Source organism: Syngnathus acus, chromosome 17 (genome assembly GCF_901709675.1).
Source record: "Syngnathus acus chromosome 17, fSynAcu1.2, whole genome shotgun sequence".
NCBI lineage: Eukaryota > Metazoa > Chordata > Actinopteri > Syngnathiformes > Syngnathidae > Syngnathus > Syngnathus acus.
In genome coordinates this window covers 8446690-8468593 of record NC_051102.1, presented here as the reverse complement: position 1 = coordinate 8468593, position 21904 = coordinate 8446690, and the positions used below count along the sequence as shown (strand labels likewise).

Below are 21904 nucleotides of genomic sequence, written 5' to 3'. Positions count from 1 at the left end.
AATATATTGAAAGTCTTGAGATTTTATTGTAACATGGGCAGATTCAAGATAACCAGGGCCAGAAGTAGCAAAGCAGCCCCAGAACATTAGTGAGCCTCTTCCGTCTTTTATCTTTTCGTCCGCCGGCAAGCACCTGATAGCGAGAAGCTCCAATGTTGTCTCATCTGTTCAAAGGATATTCTCATCGGTACGCATCTTTGGATTGAAAGGAACCAACAATTTTGAGTGCAGATGAAAAGCATTGCCCGGACGTGATGACGCACACTGAATCAAAAGTTGTCCGCATGTAGCCGGGGCGGAGTGGAATAAAATATGTATGTATGTAAATCCCCTTAGCAACCTTTTCAATCAGCACACAAAGGTGATTGGCGGACGACACCGCCGCACATTGATCCTTTGCCCTCGGCCTGTCTCCCTCTGTGGCGCCCCCTGCTGTGAGAGGCGTGGGGTACGGTGCCCGCTGGCTCCGGTTGCCGGCGGCCGGGGGCCAGCGTGGATCCTCTCATGGCGGCGGCAATAATGTCGGGTTTGTTTCCTGGCTCTTTTGGAGCCTTAGGACCGAGCCGTCATCCTGAACACGAGACGCAGAGGGAGGCATCCCATGCCTGTCCCTCCGAGTTGCGTTACGTCTCGGACTGATTCGGACCGCTTTGCTAGCACTAATGCAGAGCCAACCCATTTTTCTTGTTGTTTTCCATCCGCGGAAATAAAGTATGTTGACGATTATTGCCCCTACTGACGCACAACGTGATTTGTCTAAATGCTTGAACATATTTGCTCATAGGAATATGGGACACTGCATTCCCGTAAGCCCCTTGCTGAGTGTTTTTCATCCCCACTTAGCGGGGAGCAAGGCCCCTACTGAGCTCCCTCACCCTAGGAAGCCTCTTTGACCCCCCCACACACCCCAGCAACCCCCCCTTTGCTTAGTCATACATTCATATTGATCTGTTATGACGCGCAGCCATAAATGGTGGGAGGATTACGATCCACGCGGATATCTACCCGGAGACATTTTAAGGGGGATTGAGGGAGACCATAACATTGTAACAGGAGATTTGTCAAGCAAACAGAATTTATCGGTTTGCTTTTTTAGACTGGATAGAGTGGGGGGTTTTGGGGGGGGGGGGGTATGTTCACCTCCTACTGTCCTATTTATAGTCCTGTGTCCACACGTCACAACTGTCAGTATGTGCGGAGATATGACGGCGAAGGTGGTGGTGCGAAGAACGCGGAGCGAGGATATGATGGATTTAACGGGACCTCAAGCGTCTTCGCTACTAAGGAAGGCGGCATGGTGCTAAATTCGGAATTTGACCAGGGTTAAGTGAGTATTTTTCCACGTAGGTTCTTTTAACAAGCAGTTTTGTAGCGTCTGCGGAATTTATAATCTTGTTGAGATGTCTCCAGCGGGGATGGGCCAGGTCCATCATAGATGGGGGTAGGAAAAAAAGTTGATGTAAAATCAATTGATTCATATTTAATATTTATTCACATTTAACTTTATTCATCTTTGACTTAAAAATTATAACAGTATGACTACTTTGGGAAAAATAAAACATTGTTGTGAGTTTACATTATTTATGTCCTTACAAATCAATCTTTTTGTGGAAATATTCCAACATTTTTTCTAATAAACATATCGAGTTTGTTATCGTAACTTTACAAAGTTTTATTTGACTTTTGTGCCATATACTGTATCGTTGGATGTTAGTGACACGAGTCAACATTAGAAATGGTCAGAGAAATCTGAAAATTGCTACTGGCAAGTCATTCCAACCCGAAGCTTCGTCTAAATTGGGCCACATGGGAGAAAACCGATTGGAATTGTGTCACTTTAGAGACAATGCAGTGTAAAATAGAACACGGCGGAGCAATGAATGCCACAAATGTGTGTTTTAAATCAGCGGAATGACAGAGTAAGCATTCTGATGCAGATGTCACTTTCTAAACTGGTCAACAGAGCACAGAGTCAAGGCAAAGCTCCCAACAAATTGCTTTTTTCTAAACAAGCATGCAACCCAGAATGTTGCAGGTTTTGGACATAAAAAAAAGAAGCCAAAACATTTTACAGAGCGTTTTTTTTTTTTTTTTTATCCCTAATAAGTCATTTATTTTGAAGATTGATGAGATTTGATTGATGGCTCTTATTGGCTGACCACCACCTGAACCAAAAGGAAAAGACCATTTGTTTTGTTTTTTTGGGGGGAGTAGAGAATTCTTTGACTGGGTGTCTTCAGTATGAAATTAAAGGATGAGGCAAAGAGCGAGAAAAAGTCAGAAAGTGGTTTTGGAAACCGCTGTATGTGCATATGCGTGTGTTTGTGTTTCATAGAAGCCAATTTCAAGTTGTTTACCAGCGAGGTCAGCGGCATGATTTGTGTTTACGAAAGAACAACAGAGCTAAGCTAAGGTGACGTAGTGAAGTAACGTTTAGTACTTAGCCAATCACCTTTGAGCGACAGGAAACACTATTAGCAAAAGGGCTAACATCAGAACTGTGATTACAAGCATTTTGGAGATTTTATTTTTTGATTGCTTCAATAAAAACATGGTCATATATTAATGGAATGGTCAGATTATTTCACTAACATGCTGAGTGAGGAGATTTCGTATTCCTCAAGCTGCATTCAAGATCCCTCCTACCTCGTAAAACAATTTTGCAACTGTTTGTCATGTGCAGTCGCGGAATTGTGATACTTTTGATCAAGGAAAAAACGGATTAATTTACACATTCATATTCTGACCTACCTTGATGCGGATGTCCAGATGCAGTGAGTCTCATTTTGATTTGTGCAGCGCCTCACATTTCCAGAAGGTTCATTGGCCTATAAACGTAGACACTGAATGAGGAAAATAATTCATTAAAACATTTGAATAGCTCTCTTCAGAGAAATATCAATATGCTTTAGAGACCTGCATGAAACATGCATGCTTGTCATGTACGGTGTCTGAGATAAGATGTTGACAATCAGTATGCATGTACATTGCTTTTTTTGAATGAATAAATATAAAATATATTCACCCCAAACTAATTTTCTTGAAGATCCTCCGTTGTAAATCTTTTTTTTTAATTTCCGGGTAAACAACACCCACATAAATGACAACAATGCGTGCAAATATGCTGAAAGAGATCTCTGGGACGCTTGGCAGGGCCAAACACAAATTATGGTTTTGAGGAGGGGAGTAAAGAGGGTGTTATGACCCTTCTCTGTGTGGTCCGTCACCAGCTATAAACTCTACTGGCCTCCTGCTGCCCCCCCTGCTGGGGGTAGCCGGCATAGTTGACCCTGGTTAAAATTCAACTGGCCTCTCAATGAGCTCTATTTTAATGACCTGCGAGGCTGAAGAAGAAAAAGGAAGTGGATTTATTGTGGTTTAAAACCCCTACAACAAATACTTTGGCTGATTTAGCGATAAAGATAATACAATTAAAGAGACTGGTTTTACTCAACGCTGGGAGAACAACTGACTTTTTTTTCTATGAAAAGCTGTCAAGAATCTAAAAAAATACACCACATACATAAAAATACTTAATCTCGGACACAAACGGAATGTTTTTTTTTTTTACTTTTTTTAAAAAAGGCAACTATGCATAATGCAGTGCCCCTTTTGACCACAGCGGGGCGATATCCCGGAAAAGTACGGAACGCGGAAGAGAAGGCACGGCGGAAGTTGTGACGTGTCAAATGGTCGCCATTTCCCGAAGGAAGGAAACGCCTTGAAGACACACAGCTCCGTGTAAGTGGTCATACTGAGAAACTACTTCATCGTTGTCTTTCTTCCGCATGGTCATTGCGAGCCGTATTTTGTTCTAAACTAAAGGGTGGCGTTGACAATGCTGTGCCCAGGAGCTAAAGGCTAATTAAAGCGAACTGTTGTGTGCTAACCTAACCGGTTGGCTGACTTTGCCGAAGCGCAACATCGGCAGTCTTTTGCTATTTATTTCGTATAACAGTACCTCGGAGTATTAAATCGCGACTTAAAGTTTTCTGTTTACGTGACGACGTAATTGTGTGTTTGTATAACGCTAGCATTGCACTTTCGCACTGGAAGCAAGCTGCTTGTTTGTGTAATTTGATACTTAACATTTCAACACAAGCCGGCGTTTGTTTCTCCGTACAGGCCGAATGGCGGATTTAACGTTTTTACTGCATTTATAAGCATTTCAATTGATCCTCATAACTTTAGCCTGGTCTCATTTTTTAATAACTTTAGCCTGGTCTTATTTTCAATGACGCTTGTGTGACGTCACGTTAGCACGTGACCCAACATCTCCATGTTAATGGCTATTTTGACAATAGCTGTTTTTGTTTCTCCAGACAAGGCAAACGTACATTCCCATTAACAAAAACAGGAGCAGACATGGGAAACATATTTGGAAACTTGTTCAAATTCTTGGGCAAGAAAGAAATGAGAATTCTTATGGTGGGTTTGGATGCTGCCGGCAAAACCACAATTTTGTACAAGCTCAAGCTTGGGGAGATTGTCACCACCATTCCAACAATAGGTAATCCGCATCTGCGTTTTTGTCAGCGCTCTGAGTGAAAACATTAACACGACTGCACTTTCTGCCTGGCAGGTTTTAATGTGGAGACGGTGGAGTACAAGAACATCAGCTTTACGGTGTGGGACGTCGGCGGCCAGGACAAGATTCGACCGTTGTGGCGTCATTACTTTCAGAACACTCAAGGCATGCAAAGGCATCACACTGCTCCATAGCTTGAGTCTGTATCTATTCCGCCTAATGTGTCTTTCTGTCACAGGTCTCATTTTTGTAGTGGACAGCAACGACCGAGAACGATGCACGGAGGCACGCGAGGAGCTCATGAGGATGTTGGCGGAGGACGAACTGCGTGGCGCTATGCTATTAGTCTTTGCAAATAAACAGGTGAGTCATTTTCCAGAATGAATCATTCGGAAAAAGTGACGTATTCCCAGCGACTTGTTTCCCAAGAATATTGTCTCACTGTCTTGTCTTTTGAAATGGATGCATTGACAGGACCTGCCCAACGCCATGACAGCAGCAGAAATCACAGACAAGTTGGGTCTTCACTCCCTGCGCGACAGACAATGGTTCATCCAGGCGACCTGCGCCACAAACGGGGAAGGCCTCTACGAGGGACTAGATTGGTTGTCCAACAGGCTGAAGAACAACTAACATGCATTTTTGTTTTTACATTCTGCCTTTACTGAGCTGTTGTTACTGCAGACATACTGGACAGTTGATTACTTGGTTCGGCCAAAGCTGAATACGTTTGTATTTGATGTATGTGTAATAGATTTTGGTAATGGGCCAACTTACTTGACTTTCTCTAGTCTGTTTGACTTAGGTGATAAATGAGGGAAACATATGACCAGTTGGCAGAAAAAAAAAAAAGCATTTGCGGCAATTTGCCAGATGATCAACCTCAAGCCGCTTTGCATTTGTTAAACACTGGAATGTTTTGTGCGACAGATCCTGTTTAAAAGGCATTTTCTTTTTCTATTTTCTTACTCTCAGGTCCACGTTTGCCTTAAGGAGCATACGCTAACTTCAAAACAATGCACCGCAGTTTCTCACACGTTTGGCACGCCTCCTGACAGTGCAATGTCGTGGCTGTCCGCAACGCCTTTTGGAAAGTGAGGCAAGATTCTTAAATAGCAATAAAGAATACTTCTTCTACATTTTCTGCTTTGCACATTGGCACGTTTGGTGTAAACAGAAACCTATAATATGCCTTCATCTATGAGGACAAGTGTTGGCCTCTTGGTTTTTCCTCACTGTTACTGCACAGCTCCCAATATATCTGGGAGTTGGGGCGGGGGTGTTTTTGTGATTTATAACTATTGGAATGTTTGAATTAATCTATGGGTGTCGTGAGTAAAGCACTGTAATTAAAGTGAACAGATTCAATGTATCTGAAATTGATTTCTTTCTACGTGACTATGCAATAAAAGTGTTTCAATGTTAAACGGAAATGCAATTCATTGTTAACGGATTGCCTGTGGGTGAAGGAGAACACTTCAATGTTTGGCCTGAAGCAGCGAGTGACCTGCCGCATGCACACTGCATAGAAAGTAGCCGAGAAGATTCTTGCAGGTTGATTAGGCTGCTATGGTTCATGCAGCCAAGCCTATAAAACGGAGGCGGGGTGGACAAGTCCAGGGCTGCTCATGGGGAGGCTTTGTGTGGGCCGCACTATCCTGCTGCTCCATCAGCTTGGTTTGTGTGTGGCACGCTAACGCTACTCAGCCACGTTTTCTTTAAAGGCACCCCTTGCTCTATCAGTACATGCGAGAATAAGGCTCTATTGCATTTATCATTATGCTGATTTTCGGTTTACGTCTAAAATCGGGTACGTTACCGTCAAGACAAGCAACAATGCAAAAATAAAAGTAAGATTAAGTAAAATTACTCACCCTTCAAAGCCACATGACACAGTGGAGACTGATGCAGAGCTTCTCCGGTCAATCTCATTTTAGCCATTACACTTTCAAGGACATGTTAAGTTAGGTTAGGATCTGCTCGGTAACTGCACAAGGATGCTTTAATCGCTGTAAAATAAAGTCAAAGTACTCCGTTAGATTGTTAGTCATTTTCACGCTCGTCATTTCGCTTTCAGGTACATGATATTTCGGTAGGCAATCTTATTGGTAACTTCAATACAGGGATATCAAACATTTTAAAACCTTTCAACTTTTGTAGCGCTTTAAAATAATAGAGATTGATAGAATTCGGCGTTTGTAATGCACCCAAAAACAACTAAAGGCTAATGCTGAATGATATTTTAAAGGTTTAATCGTTGTGATTGTGAGATAAAAAACAAACAAAGAGGCGGTCATAAAAGGCTATCAACAAAAATGCCTCCATTAGGTAAATGAGGTCTTCAGGAGCGGTCAAGCTTCTGAAGGGCGCCTTTATGAGTGAGTGAGTGGGCGGGGCCCGGGTGGCGCAGAAGCACATTAGCTGTCCGAGTCTGTGTCGTGGCGTCGCCTGCGGCTTTGTGCGGCACGGCCAGGGGCCGTCTTGTGGCCCGAGGGGTTACGGGGGACAGGGGACCCCCCGTCGGAGGAGTCTGTGTCGTGGCGCTGCGCTCGCTGATGGGGGCGTGGGGGCTGTTGCTGTGCCTTTGGTCCCCCCCTTGAATGGCTGTCATAGGGTCTGGCTCCACTCTGACTGCGGTATGATGGATTACGATGGTGGTGGTCCTTACGGGTTCTGAAGAGCAACGGACGGCAAATAATCGCACTGTGGCTTCTCATTCACTCTTGAATGATGAAATCAGTAACCGTTACAATTGTTATGAGCAGGCTGATGTTTTATAGCGACAGAGTTGTGTGCGTCCCCATTAGATTCAGATTACTGCAATTTGTCTACTGTAGTACTTTTTTTTTTTTTCATTGCCGCTTTCAATGTAGCTATACAGGTGCAGCTCGAGGAAGTAAATAACCATAAAAATATGAATGAGTAGGAAATGATGGAATACTTCATTTAATTGAGTAGTTAAATCTAAATATTAAAAACTGTGTGAAATACTTCCTATTTCTTTAAACTCTTCATAACGATTACGCCTCAGAGCAAATAAAAAGATTACATAAGAAACCACCAAATGATTTTTCAAAAGAAATTAGAAAATTGATTAAAAATTACCTTTGTGGTAGGGCCCATTTTTTGAAGAAACAATTGTATATTTTAGAGAACCGTATTATATTTTTGAATGAAAACGGCCCATGTTAATTTCGAATAATAATTAATAAAGACTTATCTTTCTATGCAGTTGAGTAAAAGCCTTTTTCGTAAAAGCCCTCAAAACTTTTTGATGTAACTGGAGAGCATCAGGCTCCAGGTCCCACACTTTTGAAACAGTCTAGCACTGCGTGTGACGTGACGTCTTAGCGCCCTCTAGTGTTTTTTTTCTATCCATCCCAAATGCATCTCAGCTAAGGCTTGGTGTGAACATAAGATCATTAATAGTCATGCAAATTAGCGGATGTCCTCAAGTGTGCTCGCCGCCAAGCCAACCTCTTTCTGTCGTCGTCTGAATCCGAAGAGGATGTGTCGCTTCTCTGCCTCTTTTTCTTCTTCTTCTTTTTCTCCTTTTTGCTCTTCTTTTCTTTCTTTTTCTTCTTGCTCTCCTGACTAATAAGATGTAAAACGGAAAACAAAAGCAGTAAGGAGCCAGATTGGGACTCCAAATCCGTCCCAGTACTCGCACAATATAATGAGATGCAATCAATGAAGTGCAGTGCTATGTTTTCTCACCGCGGCTCCACTACTTCTTTTTCGGCACTCTCTGATGGCGTCGCCGTTGAGGTTTCTGGACGATTTGCAGTCTTGTGGTGCTGAAAGTACCATGAAATAAGATGCTTTACTTTTCTTAAATTCCATTAAGCTGTAGATAATACAACCTTGCAAATCATTTGTCTCAGTGTTTGTGTGGAGGGCTTACTGTAAAAACCTGCAGGCCCATTCTCACAGCCTCTTTTTCCTTTTGGGAGAGGACCATTTTGCGTGAGCCGGCGCTGCAAATAGAAACATAAACACACTTGTTAGGAATCAGACTTATGAGAAGAAGAGAGCTCTCATCTGCGATAAGCTGCTCGTTGAGGCTTAATGTCAAGAGGAACATTTTTAATGGGATGCGAAAACAACTGGAAAGGTGCTTAGAGTATTTTAGTTGTGTCCAATACACTACTAAATGATAAACAATTTGTTTAATAAGCAGTGGTTTGATTCACATTTAAAAAATAATTCACTACAAAACAGCCTTTAAAATATTTTCATATTAAGAAGAGGAAAAAAAATACCCGGAACTTCCCAACCCGGAGAGCCGATCCACATTTTTCTCTTCGCCTTCATCATCTTCTCGTCTGCATATATCTGCCAAGTCCTGTGAGAATGTCAGCCATCGGGGTTCAAAACGGCTTTGGGGTGTACGAAAACAAGGTGGAATAAATACAGTACCTCTTTTGTCAGTCCAGTGGGTTGTCTCTTTATAACCTTGTGACCTCTGCATTGCCAAAGACAAAAGTACATTTTTAGACTAGCTACTTATTCTTATAATGCCTTTTTGTGGCTTGCACACTTACAAGGCAGCCATCAATGCTTCATGTTCTGCAGCCTTGACGGCAGCGAGCTCCTCCTCTTTCGTCCTGGTGCGACCGGTTTTGTCTTTAGCGTACCACGTCAGATCTTTGCCTTTTTGCCATCGACCCACTGGAGCCTTGAGGGAATTTCCTGCAAAAGAGAACACAAAAAAACAAGACTGTGGAAAACTATTTCCCCATTAAGAAATAGAGTCGCCTTGGTTCTATTCTTTCAGTGGAGACATAATCAAACTTTGTGCATAAATTGGACCGCAGTGTGTTTATGCTGTATGAATCTAACATGCGCATCAGTGATGCCCAACTACTGTGCCGTGATCATTTCTTTTTGTCTGTAAAGCGTTAATAATCAAATAAATACTTCCTCATATATGTTAGTTGCCACCTTTTTCATGAAGGTACAGGATATAGACATTCATTCCGTACATTTAATCAATAATACAATGAATGGCATTTTTGATTTTTGGCTGTTCTAAACCACATTATCTTGGAGTCACCTGAGCAAATTTGAACTATTTCCGAATAGCCTGAAATGAAATACGGTGTTAAATTCAAATGATTGATGTTAACGCCGTATTTCGCAAACGCGGTGGCCTTCCACGTAGTCCGCATATTGACATAGTTGGGGGCTCAAATAGCAGAGTGCCTGCGTGGACCAACTCGTGGTGGGCAATGATTTAAGTAGCGCACAGAGGACTGGGAGAAAAAAACAAGTAACAATCTATCAACAATCTGCGTGATGAAGGACACAGCAGTGGAAGGTAAGGAATTGCAGGACGAGGAGTCAGGACGCCACGTTAGATTTATTTGTTATTGTGCGGCTGCTTGTAGTTGCAAACGAAGGCACGCTTGCGGTTAGCATTGCTTTGCACACTTACCCAGATAATTCTCTCGGTGTTTGTCCACCTTGACGTCATCCCAGTTGAACTGGTCCTGGCCTCCTCGAACCCCACCGATCCTCGAAGTACCGAACATTTTCGGCCTTTTTGTTTTGTTTCTTTAAAAGCGAGGGCGTCTTTAAATGTAGCTAGTTAGCTTTAGCCACACGTTAGCGGCCTGCGTCGTTCCAACATCCGGGGACTTGCCCGACTACTTCCCCTTGAGCTATGCGACTTTCTCCGCAGTGGGATTTATTTTATGTAATATAGTTTAACATATATAAAAACTTTCAGATAAATGAACCAAAAGTGATAACGTTATGTGAATATAAAAGCTACTGACGTAATGGGACCGCTCAATGTTTTCCCTCAATATAGTTTTCACATATCGTATACATATCGTTATAATCGTAAATGAACGTTTAAGCGCCTTCGATTTTATTTAGGGCGGGGCGAATAAAAAAACAAATCTGCCGGTGTTTAGTTTTCTTGGCACGTAAACGTGCAAATCCCGTCGCTAACGCGCCGATTGTTTACTCGCTTGGTCGCGTGGTGATGACGTAGCGGGGGGGACGACACCAACGCAAAATGTCTTTCCGAGCGAAGGAGCCCAGCCCAAAGACGATCACAATCTCACGGCAACGTCCTCAGAGGGCGGTGTACCAGTAAGCGCAAATGTTTATGAAGTATTTCGTCAGGCTTTACTCAGGTAGGAGTAAAGGTTTTTATATATTCCCCGTCTTATCCCGGTTATCAGTATTTTGGTATCGGCTGCCATCGAGATGCTGCATGCCAAAATATTTATATATTCGCCTGTAAATATTTTATCAAAACTTGCTGATCACTCCGTGGTTTTCCCTCATAATGCATGGTTTTTTTTTCCGTTTGATGTGTTTATTTTCGGCAAGTAAATAAACAACAGCTGCAATAAGTTGCAGCTTCATTATGTTTTACATGACTTGTCGAAAAGGAAACCGGGTTTTTAGCAATTCTGCTTATCTAGTCCCTGTTTATTACAACATAACGATGGGCGCAATTTAGTTATCAGGTGTGTTTTTTTTACGTTTTTATGGCTTATTAAAACTTCATAATGAAACCATATGAAATGAGTCACGACAATCGAGAAAGAACCAGGAATTGAATCATGGGGGCAGTCTTAATTGCTTAGCAACGAACTTGTCGAGCCTAAACATGCATTGTTATTGAGCTGCATATAAAATGGTTGTAACGGTGCACATTTAGTTTAATTGGCCAAAAATGGCAGGAAAGTGACTGTTCCTGGCCACCCATTGCCAATGAATCTCACATGATTTGCTTCCAATGAGCGATCAAGTCAAATATCCAATTTCCTGACATGCTGCACAAGGAAACGTGCTCAGTGTTGTCACGAGATTTTAAATTGAGTCTTTTAAATTTCCAAATTACATTAAGACACCCGAGTGTCCCATTTTGTTTAAATTTGACACAGATTTGGGAAGGTAATAAGGAAGCCCTTGCCCCTTTAAGGAAAGCGACAACAGAGAAGGACTCTTGTCATTTGCACCTGCAAACACAACCAGGCTACATCGAGACCGCTTGCGAGACGAGAGGGCTATTAAACGCGGCATTTTTCTTTTGTTTTTAAATGCTGTACCTTTAAGAATTTTGTCTGCTATCATGCGGACAATCCTTTCTCGCCACTAATCAAATTCCCATCTGATGTAAGTATTGCATCGTGCATGCTTTTGTGCAATTTAAAAGTCACTTACTGATTGCGCCGGTCATATTTTTTTCCCGACAAATTAATGTCACTTATCACTAGGGCTGATTATGTGACAATAGCCCTACCCTGTTTGACCGGCTGTGCTAATTTGACTGCTCACGCTCGGAGCTATGAACATTCAGATAAAGCAGGGAGACGAAGGTGCTTTTTTTATGAGTCAGATGTGGCTGATAATAAATGGAGCGCATTGCAAGATAGTTCAGGTAAGGTTGTGGCGAAGGTGATATTGCAGGTGTGTTCTGTTCTGCTTCCACAAGCGGAAAAAGTAATTAGAGGGAAGTCATTAGTCCCCAACGGTACCATGTCGATTGCTTGTATTGTAAAAGTTTTGTCAGTCAGCCTGGAAAGCTGCGGTGTCGTTTTTAGCTGTTAAAATTTCAGTGCGTCACTCATTTACCTCTCTCTCTCTCTCTCCTGTCTTTTTTTTTATTTTTTATTTTTTTAAGCGATGGCTGGACCCAGGCCTGTGGTGCTGAGCGGCCCATCCGGGGCTGGCAAAAGCACTCTGCTCAAGAAACTCTTGAAAGAATACAACGGTGTCTTTGGCTTCAGCGTCTCGCGTGAGTTTTCGATTGTTCGTGTCCTTTTAATTTGAAATTAACGGTATTTTACAACACGGCGACGTTTGTATGAACCGGGGTTCAAATTCTTAGTAAATGTATTTGAGTTCATGTAACCCAATTGTGGGTCCTCCTTCAGATACGACGAGAAACCCACGACCTGGAGAGGAGAACGGCAAAGGTGGATTTTCCTTTTCTCTATTTGTGTACGCGACATGATTATTATCATGTGACCTCGCCCGACCTTTTTCCTAGATTACCATTACGTCACACGGGAAGCCATGCAGGCGGCCGTCGATAAGGGCGAATTCATCGAGAGCGCAGAGTTTTCTGGAAACCTGTACGGGACGAGCAGAGCCGCCGTGCAGGCCGTCAAGGCGCGCAACCTCATTTGCATACTGGACATCGATATGCAGGGGGTGAAGAATATTAAGAAGACTGACCTCAATCCCATTTACATCTCCATCCAGCCTCCGTCTTTGGATCTCCTGGTGAGGAAAAAGCACAAGTGCAGAGAGTTCTCTCTTTTGGACTGAGTTGTGTTCCTAATCATTAAATGTTTTTGTTTTTTTTAATACTCGTCGCACCTTTCGTATGCTTTCAGGAAGCCCGTCTAAGAGCCAGAAAAACAGAGTCAGAAGACAGCCTGCAAAGGCGCTTGCAAGCCGCTAAGGTGGACATTGAATTAAGTAAGATCTTTTTTTTGTCCAGACTGACAGAAAATTTAAAGAAATTACTTTTTTGCAGATAATGACTTCTTAGCTGTAGCATAATTATTATACTATTACCGCAGGTAAAGAACCCGACATGTTCGACGTGGTCATCGTCAATGACAACTTGGAAGACGCTTACGGGCACTTACGAGATGCTCTTCTTGAGGTGAGCTTAAATTAGATTTGGGTTGACAGTCATGGCGTGCCACTTGACACCGTTTCCACACGGCACGTCATTAACACGCAAGCTAGCTCAAAAAATACTGCAAGTTTGAATTCAACTCGATTGAAATATTGTGTGAATACTTTTCCCCCTTTTCTCTTTTTAGGAAATCAACATGGTGAAGAAAATCAACATGTCTTCATAGGAAACAGGGCACAGTCTAAGACCACTCACTCCTTACTAAACTATAGACCTCGTTGTGAACATTCCGTCCCAAAAAAAAAAGTGGTCTGCAAAAGCCCCCCAAGCGTATTTCTCCAAAAGTGTAGGTTTACAAGTGTGTTTAAGCATAGCTATTATTTCTAAAGTCGAATGTTTTCTTTTTTTATGACAAGGAGAACTTTTCTCTTTTTTTAAATGATCATTTACATTTGTTTTGTAGAGACTTTGCTATGTGTTGTATTGTCAGCCTGCTAGGTGACTTGTACCGTATGCAGTCATCATCGGTTTTTCTTCAGCCCGGCCTTAAGCGAACTCATTCCGACACGTTGATTAACTGGTCTGTCAAGCAAAGTTTCTTTTGGGTACTTGTCCTGGTATAATCAGTGCTTCTGATAGGAAACCAAAAAAACACATCCATTTGTTTTTAATGCGTAAAATTATGTATTCCATTTCATGCTTTTTTTTTTTTTTTTTTTAACGATGTGCTAGTGTAACTTTGCTAAAAAAATACATGTTTTAGGTTTAAATCCCTCTAAATTGTGTGGGGGGGGGGCACAGTTATGTGTATTTAACCTGCATTTGAATCGATTACGATTGGAGTGGACTGTTAAGAATTTAAAGAAATGGAAATGTTATGTTTCGTCTTTATTTGAAGTCTCTTGTAATCACTAAAACTGAAGACCTCAAAATGCCTGAAAACTCACTTTTTTTTTTTTATGTATCAGCAGTTTAATCAAATTTAACGTCCATGAACAGTAACAATTTGTATATCTTACATATTTTTTTATTTAATATTCAGATGTGAAAGCAAACATGTTTTTCCATTCAAAATCAACACATTTAAAGTACAAGCAATTACAATCCGTTGAGTGTTAGGAACTACACAAAACCCGAATTCCGGAAGACGTTAAATCTCTAAATTTCGATAGTCACAAATGCTTTGGAAAAGCAGCATGCAGTCAAACTTTTGAAAGGAACTACAAACGGCCCCCGTGAGCTCAACGTTATTGCACCGCATGAACAAACTCCGAGACAGTCTTTGCTCTATAAATGGAGCCAGATGATAAATTACTCACGCCAAAGACTGAATTCTCACTAAACCTAAAAAGATGATGAACTTGTTGACCTATTTCAATTGACACAAAGCAATGAATCTTATAAACTACAAATAAAAGGTACCTATGTGTTAATATTTAATGCTTTCATCAATTTGAATATTTTTCTTTTTAAAGTCAGACGGTTCACTCGTTTTGAATTCCGTGCATGCAGCTTTAGTTCCAACGACATTGTGAATCAGTGACTTGTGACCAGTCCAACATTTTTGCCTTTTGCTAATTTCACCACTAAGTGACTTAATGGGAAGCAATCTTATCTTTCGGAATATTCAGAACTGCTACTGCTGTATTAAGCAGAACAAAGTTGCACCGAGGAGTTAGCGCTTTCTAACACAATAGTTGCTTCAAAAAACATCAGATCATCAATTCAAAATATTTGTGATGTGAATTGATTTTCGTTCCTCTCGAATCTATTTTCATTGTAACAGAAACCATGCGGTTTCTGGTTTGAGTAAATCGAAGGGTATCGTCACTTCGTTTGATTGTGGTGACGCAAGATTACATAATACCGTCCAACTTCAAATATTTCTGTCATCTGGAATGGTTTGTCAAAAGCTGAAAGTTAGGATAGGAGTCAAGCCGATGCCGCCGTTTAAGACTAAGGAGGCTTTGCCGTGAACAGAATTCAAAAGCTACTGCTTCTGCTGCTGTTTGTCGCTAATTTGAAGGGTGACCGGGTTTCCCACCGATGTGTAGCCGTACGTCTGAGTTGATATTTTGGTTTTAAAACTTGGCTGCCCACCTTCCACCCTCTGCACCTCGGAGCAGTAAGACGGTTTCACCTCCAGCTCGGCGTGGTGCACTTGAATGGGGACGCGCCTTTCCGACTGGCTGCCGCTTGCTTGTGGAGCGTGAGATGAAGAAAGACCGCCGGCTAGATGCTCTCTGAAGCGAGAGAAAAAAACGCCTCGCCGTCTTGGGGCCGAGATGGGACGTCCTACGTTGAGGAGCACGGGTTGTCCCACGGCGGAGCCGCCAACCTCCCTCTGGAGCACGGAGATCTCGCAGGGCTTCTCGGCGGGAACGTTGCTGGTTGAACCGTAAGATTCTCCTTCCCCTGGGATGTAATCTTCCAAGTCTTCCAGTGCGAGAACGTGACCTCCATGTGTTAGTGTCTTGGCTTCCTGCTTCCCGCAAAGGTCTTCATCATCATCAGGTTCCAAGATGACAATTTGGTTTTCACAAGCCTCCCCAGCTGTGGTAAGAATAGATGAGAGCTCGTGGTGATCTCCTGAAGCAGAAGGAGCTTCCTGGTCCTCCCAGGTGAGCGTCTGGCCACTGGCGCTTCCTGCCAGCTCCACCAGATTATTGTTGGAATTGTTGGCATTGGGGTTCTCCGGAGGTGATCTTTTGGGTCTGGATGGAGTGCTGGAGCGTTCTGAAACAGCCGGTGACACACCCCTCCTTCTGGACAACCTGGGAGACTTATTGACCTTGTACTCGATCACCTCCTCCACCTCAACCCAATTAGGCTTGCTCTCCACGACGGCAGAAGCGGCACCCTCCGCACCTCCGACTTCCGTGACATAGAAAGTTGGCACTGTGCTTTTTCTGGAAGTGGCCATCCTCCTGGTCCTGGTGCTGGAGGTCTCTGAGGTGGTCATCTCCGAGCGGTGGGCTCCAGTGATGGTCATGCCCGGGGACTTGTGCCTCCTCATTCTCGGGTTCTTCACCACCGTGGTGATGGTCTCCTCGCTGTTGATAAACCACCAAGCACCGTGGACGCCATTATCCGAGAAGGCTCCGTATTGGTTGGCATGCAGTTTTTGCAGACGGTCCGAGCAAGCGAAATGGGAACGAAGCCGCGTAAGAAGCATGGACAGTTCATTTAGTTTGGTGAGTTGTTGAGTTGGAGGTTAAATTTGCATCTCGGCCAGGTTTTGTTAGCACCGACGCTTCGCATAGCACACATTTGAGTCGCAGTTAATCACACAGTTGAACCTTTCGAGGTTGCACAGATTTTGAAAAATCTTTTGAGCTCGAAACCGCCGTCATGCAGCAGTTCGCATCAAAAGATTCATTAAGGTTGTGTTTTTAAAGAAATACCTCGAAAGTTAATTAAGTTTGACTTTCATGTTCCATTATTTCAAATAAAATGTTAAGTTGCACTCTATCTAAGGTGATGATGAGGCAAAAAAAAAAATGAACATACAAACATCATGCATGGATTGCACTTACATGATGATGGTTTTCTTTGGGATTTTGGTCTCCTGCTCCGTAACTGGACAATAAACAAAGCAAACACATGAAATGAATGGAAATGTGAGCAAGCGGCGAGTCCTCCCTCTCGTCTTACCTTCAAGAACGATGGCCTGCTCAGCGCTGGCGGCGACAGTTGGAGGAACTAAATCAGCGGCACACCTGGCGCTGCCCAGACGGTTGGACAACTGACAAAACCCGGAAATTCTCAATTAGAGATGTGACTCATTGACACGCAGCCATAAAAAAAAAAGAGGACCAACCTCACACTCGTAGTGTCCCAGGTCTCGATCTGTCACATTTTTGATCACCAAGACCAAAACTCCGCTGCGGAGCTCACTGTAAGTCTGATACTTTTCCTGGTCGCTTAGCAGCCGGCCGTCCTTGAACCACCTTGACGGCAAATGCGTCCATCAGCGCTTCGACTTTTCTCAGCGTATTGTTTTGCGTGTGAGAACTTTTGCTACCTGATTTTAGGACTGGGAGCGCTCTGGATGACGCAGGTGAACTGAGCATCTTCACCGCTGACACAAATAGCATTCCTCAATTTGTTCACAAAGCGCGGGGGCACTGGTGAGCAAAGACGAGTTCAAAGGTCAAAACGGCAACGTGGATCTTTACGTGTGCCGGCTGCTCACCTTGTACAGTGATCTTGCCCAGCGTGCTGGCGTTGCCGGCTGAGCTGGTGGCGAAGCACATGTACTGGCCCGAATCCTCCGCCGTCATGTTATCCAGGATGAGCGTACAGGAGCCGTCGGGGTCCTCGATAATGATGTGATGAGGGTCTGCTTCCACCATGCGTCCGTCTACGACCCACAGACAAGGCAGCAGAATGCCAATTCTCAGTCAAGCAGGTCATGGCCACGTCTAAAATGTAGAATCCGTTTGGGGTTGTGGATGAAGAGTCTTACCCTTGTACCAGGTGATGGCAGGCTTGGGAACTCCTACGGCCTTGCACGCCAGTTTAACAGTCTGCCCGAGCTCAGCTGTGCAGTTGGCCAGTATTTCCACAAAGTCGGGAGGACCTTTAAAAAAAAAAAAGCAGTCAAAATTATTAAAGGGGACTTTTTTTTTTGTGACAATGTATTTTCTAGGATTTTTGCAGCTACTCCAGTATGATCAAATTCCAACACTCACTCCAGGCAGTTATGCTGTGTCTCTGCTGAAGTTCCCGGAAGTCTCTCAACCACGAGTTCTTGATGGTGACGGTTCGGGCCTGCAAGGTGTACTTCCTCACCGAATCTTCACGTTCGTGCCAGATCTCGAAAGCGCGGTCGTCGCCCTCCACCGTCTCATTCACGTCAATGTTGTTGAGCTGCGGGAGGGAGGCAATTCAAAACATGTTGCGGGCGGCTGGCGTCCATTCTTACCTTCATCATGTTCTTGAAGACGTAGGTTTGCGTGTCGGTGTTGCTGTCTCGCTTGGATTTGCAGATGATGCAGTAGTTTTTAAAGAGGAAGGCGTGGCGGTGGTGACCTCGAGAGGACGTCCTTATTCCGGGAGCTCCCTCCCAAACTTGGAACGGTCCCTGGTAGCAAGACACATGACTCAATGAAATGTGATTTTTTTTTTTGTTGGCCTCAACGAGACTATAAAAAGTTCCTCATCCATCCACTCACCTGCCTAAGAGGCTCGCCTAAGGCTTCAAGGGTGGCGGGGTAGTTCTCAATCATAGACACGTGGTGGCTATTCTCCGAGCGTTGCGGTAGCGCCGACACCATGGCGTACGCTTCCTCCAGCAGGCAGCAGTTCTGGCCGTTTCGCGCCTTGTTTCGAATGAGCTCCTGGCGACGGCGAGGGTGTTAGAACCGAGAAGATCCGGCATGTCAAAGAGACATGACGCTTGGTCGTGGTCACCTTGAGGAAGGCCTTGTATTTCTGAATCCTATCCAGAGGTTGAAGCAGGTAGGCGTTGATGCTACGTATAGGCTGCTCAGCCGGGTCTGCGTTGGCTTGCTCCTTCTCCGTGTACTCCTAAAACACGAGTAAACATCAGGGAGATCAACCATAGAGAAGAAATGACAATCAATTCCGCAGTACCTTGAAGAAGCGGTGCACCGTTTTGTCACCGATGACGCTTTCGGCCTGGCTTTGACCTACGAGGTACTGGAGGTACTTCTCAAAGCCTTCCTTATTCTTCAGGAAGCACATGGCGACATCGTCGTCCGTCTCACAGTCGTTCAGCTTGGGCAGGAACGCCCTGCAGCGCACATACGGCCAGGTCACTGCTGCGAAAACACGCCCAAAGGGAGGGGGCGAGCGTACCTGCCGTGGAAGTCCTTCAAGTCGTCGATGTTCCTGAAGATGGCTTCCTTCTGGCTGCTGACGTCACTCGGTGCATCGGGAGAGTCGGCGTGCTTCGGGTGATGGTGCGTGAAGAAGTCCATCTCTTTGACAAACTCTGATTCACCGCCAATTATGTCCTGGATTAATTGGCTACAGAAGAAGAACAATAAAAAGATGACTGTTTGAGAGGCTGGCAGGATTTGTAATGATTTGTTTTACTTACAATAACTTCTTCTTGTATTCTCCCTCAGACACCTCCTCGACACTCGTCTCGGGAAGGTCGCCCGAATCGGCAGATAGCTAGAGGAGATGTTTATCATGATTGTAAGAAATGTTTCTGTTGTGCTCCGAGGCTATACACGCATACTTTGAATTTTTTGTCCAGGTAGGCAGGTGACACCCAGCCTTGGCGGGACGGCGTCGTCTTGGTGGGTTTGGTCCTGACGAGCCATTTGAGCGGGTGGGCCGAGTCCAACACCTCCACGTACTGTCCCTCCTTCAGGGAGATGGATTCTTTGCTGGCCACGGTGGGGTCGTAGTTGGCCGTCGCCACGTAGATATCGAACATCTGCACGTGCAGACAGTCCGCATCACTTTTCACGCTTGGTTAATTTGAAAGTGTTTCAGAGTCTCACCTCTCCCCTGGCGTCTCCCTCATCAGACTCAGACGAGGAATCGGCCACGAGGGAGGGCGGACGGGAACGACCGTGATGAGGTGAAGCCGAAGGGGTTTTGGTCTCATCGTCGCTGTCGGCGCCTGGTACGCGCAATGAGGCTGAGATGGCGAGGAGGGAAGCAACAAGTGTGTCGGGTCAAGTGTGGCCTTGAATACGAGTGGATTGATTAGTAGCAGAGTTTAGTTCCCGGTGAGGTGGAAGACACCATTTGAGGACACATGAAACCATTTCTATTTGATATTTGATGTTATCAATGACCAAAGAAGGGTTACGATGATAATAAAAAATTGTATGTATGGTCAAATAAATGTGTATTTGTTATACTGATATGTCATTTTGTACGGATGGATGGATGGATGGATACACAGAGAGACGGCTAGTCAGATTAGTACCGTATTTTCCGCACTATAAGGCGCACCTAAAAACCTCAAATTTTCTCAAAAGCTGCCAGTGCGCCTTATAATCAGGTGCGCCTTATATATGGACCAATATTGAGCCACTACAGCAGGCGTGTCCAAAGTCCGGCCCGCGGGTCAAATGTATATATCTTATATATGGACAAAGTTTTAAAATGGGCCATTCATTGAAGGTGCGCCTTATAATCCGGTGCGCCTTATAGTGCGGAAAATACGGTAGTCAATTATAATACAACAGAGACAAACGATTGGAGTTGCCACAAACGATGCGGTTAGAGATTAGAATTCTAAAAATAACTCGTTTGTGCTTCATGGAAAACATCATCATTGTATGTATCATATTATATGACAATGGATGCATTTGTAATACATACTGGTAGTTTTGGGCCAAGATTTCATCCACTGGAGCACTTCCTGATTCTGTGTGCTGTCTGAATAACACATTGGATGAGCGTTGGATGGGTGCTGTTAGTCAAGTGATTGCATATAAAGTGGGGAAGAAGTGTCGCAAGATGGCCTTGGACGTTGTCAACGCATCACACAAGCAATGCGTGCAGAAACACAAGTCAAGCGTTGGCGGTCCATACGTACCTTGTGTAATCTTGGCTGACACCATTTCGGTGATCCGAGAGGTGAGTTTCATGAGGAATTCCTCCGAGCCGACTTCTCCCAGGTATGGCATTTTACTCTCTTGAAACAAATTGCAAAATATTTTTAGTTTGGATTGACACCGCACGGTTCAAGTGATGTGAATCGAAACCATGATCGAGTATTTAAAATGATACCGATTAAGCGGATGGGATTATTAAATGTAGAGAGGTTCTACCTTTCCCCTTCTTTGCGGCTTCCTCCGGTGGACTAACAGTAATCCCGAGAACTCTGATGAATAAAAACGATACGTCACTCATCAATCGTCAATCGTGAATCAAATCGATTTTAAAAACATACTCTGGTGTTTTGGTCTGTTTCTTTTGCGGCGGAGCTGAGGAAAACAACAAATTAGCAATTAGTGCTCAGCGGTTCACGTCACAGAAGGGACTTTTGTTTTTTTACCGTCATCCACCTCCAGGTGGGCGGTACAGATGGACTGTCCCGCCTTGTTGGTGGCAATGCAGGTGTAGGCGCCAGTGTACTCGGTTCCAACGTCCATCAAGATGAGGCTGTGTTGGCGGCCCGAGCTGGCTATTTTGTATCCTTTGGTATCGGGCTTGATCCACAGCACATCCTCCGTCGACTCCTCCTTCAGCCACGACACCATTGGAGTGGGAGAGCCTGAAGGAGAACACCAGGAAAGTGCATGAAGGTGTCGACGTGATTGCTTTCAAAGCACGCGGCGTACCAACCTTCCACCTTGACGGATAATGTGATGCTGGTTCCTTGTTTCACTTTTCTGTTGGGGAACCTTTCCAGGAAACGTGGTGGCACGAGAGACTCTTGGGAGTCTAGAAAAATACAATTGATTGGTTATGCTCCATTTACAATCTTGACGACTATGAAATTACCTTTCAGATCTTGCGGTACGATCTCCCCCGGATCTGAAATAAAACCCAGCCATTGTTAAGATTTTCATAACGCGGAATTTTGCATTTTCGAAACGGGCAAACGCACTTCGAACAATAAGGCGGGCAGAAGAGTAGGCGGAGCCAGCTGCGTTACTGATGTAGGCCGAGTATTCCGCCGTGTCGTCTTTCTTCACCTCCAGAATCTCCAGACCGTGAACGTCTTGCTGCGCTAAGAGCAAAATCCTTTTGGAAGGGCGCAGCGGATGGCCGTCTTTGAACCAGTACACTCTCGGTTTGGGGAAACCTGCAAACAAAGCGGCGTT

At 44.2% G+C, this 21904-nt stretch overlaps 4 protein-coding genes across 5 annotated transcripts in view; 2 read left to right on the top strand and 2 right to left on the bottom strand.

Moving 5' to 3' along the window:
* The first annotated feature begins 3606 nt into the window (after positions 1-3606).
* LOC119137688 (ADP-ribosylation factor 3-like) lies at positions 3607-5955 on the top strand. Its single transcript, XM_037277210.1, has 5 exons — positions 3607-3741; positions 4323-4510; positions 4583-4693; positions 4767-4891; positions 5003-5955. The coding sequence occupies exons 2-5, from the start codon at positions 4366-4368 to the stop codon at positions 5159-5161; spliced, it is 540 nt and encodes a 179-aa protein (XP_037133105.1). The 5' UTR covers positions 3607-3741; positions 4323-4365; the 3' UTR covers positions 5162-5955.
* A 557-nt stretch (positions 5956-6512) lies between these two features.
* On the bottom strand, positions 6513-10443 carry c17h1orf35 (chromosome 17 C1orf35 homolog). The gene is made up of 8 exons (XM_037277204.1): positions 9966-10443; positions 9073-9220; positions 8948-8993; positions 8791-8873; positions 8433-8505; positions 8246-8325; positions 8006-8122; positions 6513-7201 (listed from the first exon to the last, which is right to left on the bottom strand). Exons 1-8 carry the CDS (start codon positions 10060-10062, stop codon positions 6946-6948), a joined length of 900 nt encoding a protein of 299 aa, XP_037133099.1. The 5' UTR covers positions 10063-10443; the 3' UTR covers positions 6513-6945.
* guk1a (guanylate kinase 1a) lies at positions 9689-14018 on the top strand. 2 transcript variants are annotated; one of them, XM_037277209.1, is made up of 7 exons: positions 9689-9848; positions 12174-12287; positions 12427-12468; positions 12543-12778; positions 12892-12976; positions 13081-13166; positions 13330-14018. In XM_037277209.1, exons 1-7 carry the CDS (start codon positions 9827-9829, stop codon positions 13366-13368), a joined length of 624 nt encoding a protein of 207 aa, XP_037133104.1. In that variant the 5' UTR covers positions 9689-9826; the 3' UTR covers positions 13369-14018. The 2 variants fall into 2 exon arrangements, with proteins under 2 accessions (XP_037133104.1, XP_037133103.1); XM_037277208.1 differs by lacking the exon at positions 9689-9848 and adding an exon at positions 10527-10674.
* A 135-nt stretch (positions 14019-14153) lies between these two features.
* Positions 14154-21904, bottom strand: part of LOC119137668 (obscurin-like) — a 32787-nt gene continuing 25036 nt past the window's right edge. Inside the window, 24 exon segments of the mRNA XM_037277175.1 lie at positions 14154-16195; positions 16679-16721; positions 16797-16887; positions 16963-17092; positions 17167-17269; positions 17338-17505; positions 17611-17724; positions 17837-18014; positions 18070-18228; positions 18320-18484; positions 18558-18674; positions 18741-18900; positions 18966-19136; positions 19210-19286; positions 19354-19554; positions 19622-19761; positions 20454-20510; positions 20671-20769; positions 20906-20958; positions 21028-21061; positions 21133-21351; positions 21423-21521; positions 21582-21614; positions 21688-21885. Coding sequence (XP_037133070.1) covers positions 15133-16195; positions 16679-16721; positions 16797-16887; positions 16963-17092; positions 17167-17269; positions 17338-17505; positions 17611-17724; positions 17837-18014; positions 18070-18228; positions 18320-18484; positions 18558-18674; positions 18741-18900; positions 18966-19136; positions 19210-19286; positions 19354-19554; positions 19622-19761; positions 20454-20510; positions 20671-20769; positions 20906-20958; positions 21028-21061; positions 21133-21351; positions 21423-21521; positions 21582-21614; positions 21688-21885 — 3872 coding nt within the window. The 3' untranslated portion in view covers positions 14154-15132.

What these genes read in the sequence shown, in the direction of transcription:
- LOC119137688 (XM_037277210.1), top strand. Translation starts at nt 4,366, where the DNA reads ATGGGAAACATATTTGGAAACTTGTTCAAATTCTTGGGCAAGAAAGAA. An exon ending in TTACTTTCAGAACACTCAAG is followed by an intron (nt 4,694 to 4,766) that starts GCATGCAAAGGC and finishes TTTCTGTCACAG; the next exon opens with GTCTCATTTTTGTAGTGGAC. An exon ending in TAGTCTTTGCAAATAAACAG is followed by an intron (nt 4,892 to 5,002) that starts GTGAGTCATTTT and finishes ATGCATTGACAG; the next exon opens with GACCTGCCCAACGCCATGAC.
- c17h1orf35 (XM_037277204.1), bottom strand. Translation starts at nt 10,062, where the DNA reads ATGTTCGGTACTTCGAGGATCGGTGGGGTTCGAGGAGGCCAGGACCAG. An exon ending in ACACCGAGAGAATTATCTGG is followed by an intron (nt 9,221 to 9,965) that starts GTAAGTGTGCAA and finishes TCTCTTTTGCAG; the next exon opens with GAAATTCCCTCAAGGCTCCA. An exon ending in TCCGGGTTGGGAAGTTCCGG is followed by an intron (nt 8,506 to 8,790) that starts GTATTTTTTTTC and finishes TTCTATTTGCAG; the next exon opens with CGCCGGCTCACGCAAAATGG.
- guk1a (XM_037277208.1), top strand. Translation starts at nt 10,641, where the DNA reads ATGTTTATGAAGTATTTCGTCAGGCTTTACTCAG. An exon ending in TGGAGAGGAGAACGGCAAAG is followed by an intron (nt 12,469 to 12,542) that starts GTGGATTTTCCT and finishes CCTTTTTCCTAG; the next exon opens with ATTACCATTACGTCACACGG. An exon ending in TAAGGTGGACATTGAATTAA is followed by an intron (nt 12,977 to 13,080) that starts GTAAGATCTTTT and finishes CTATTACCGCAG; the next exon opens with GTAAAGAACCCGACATGTTC.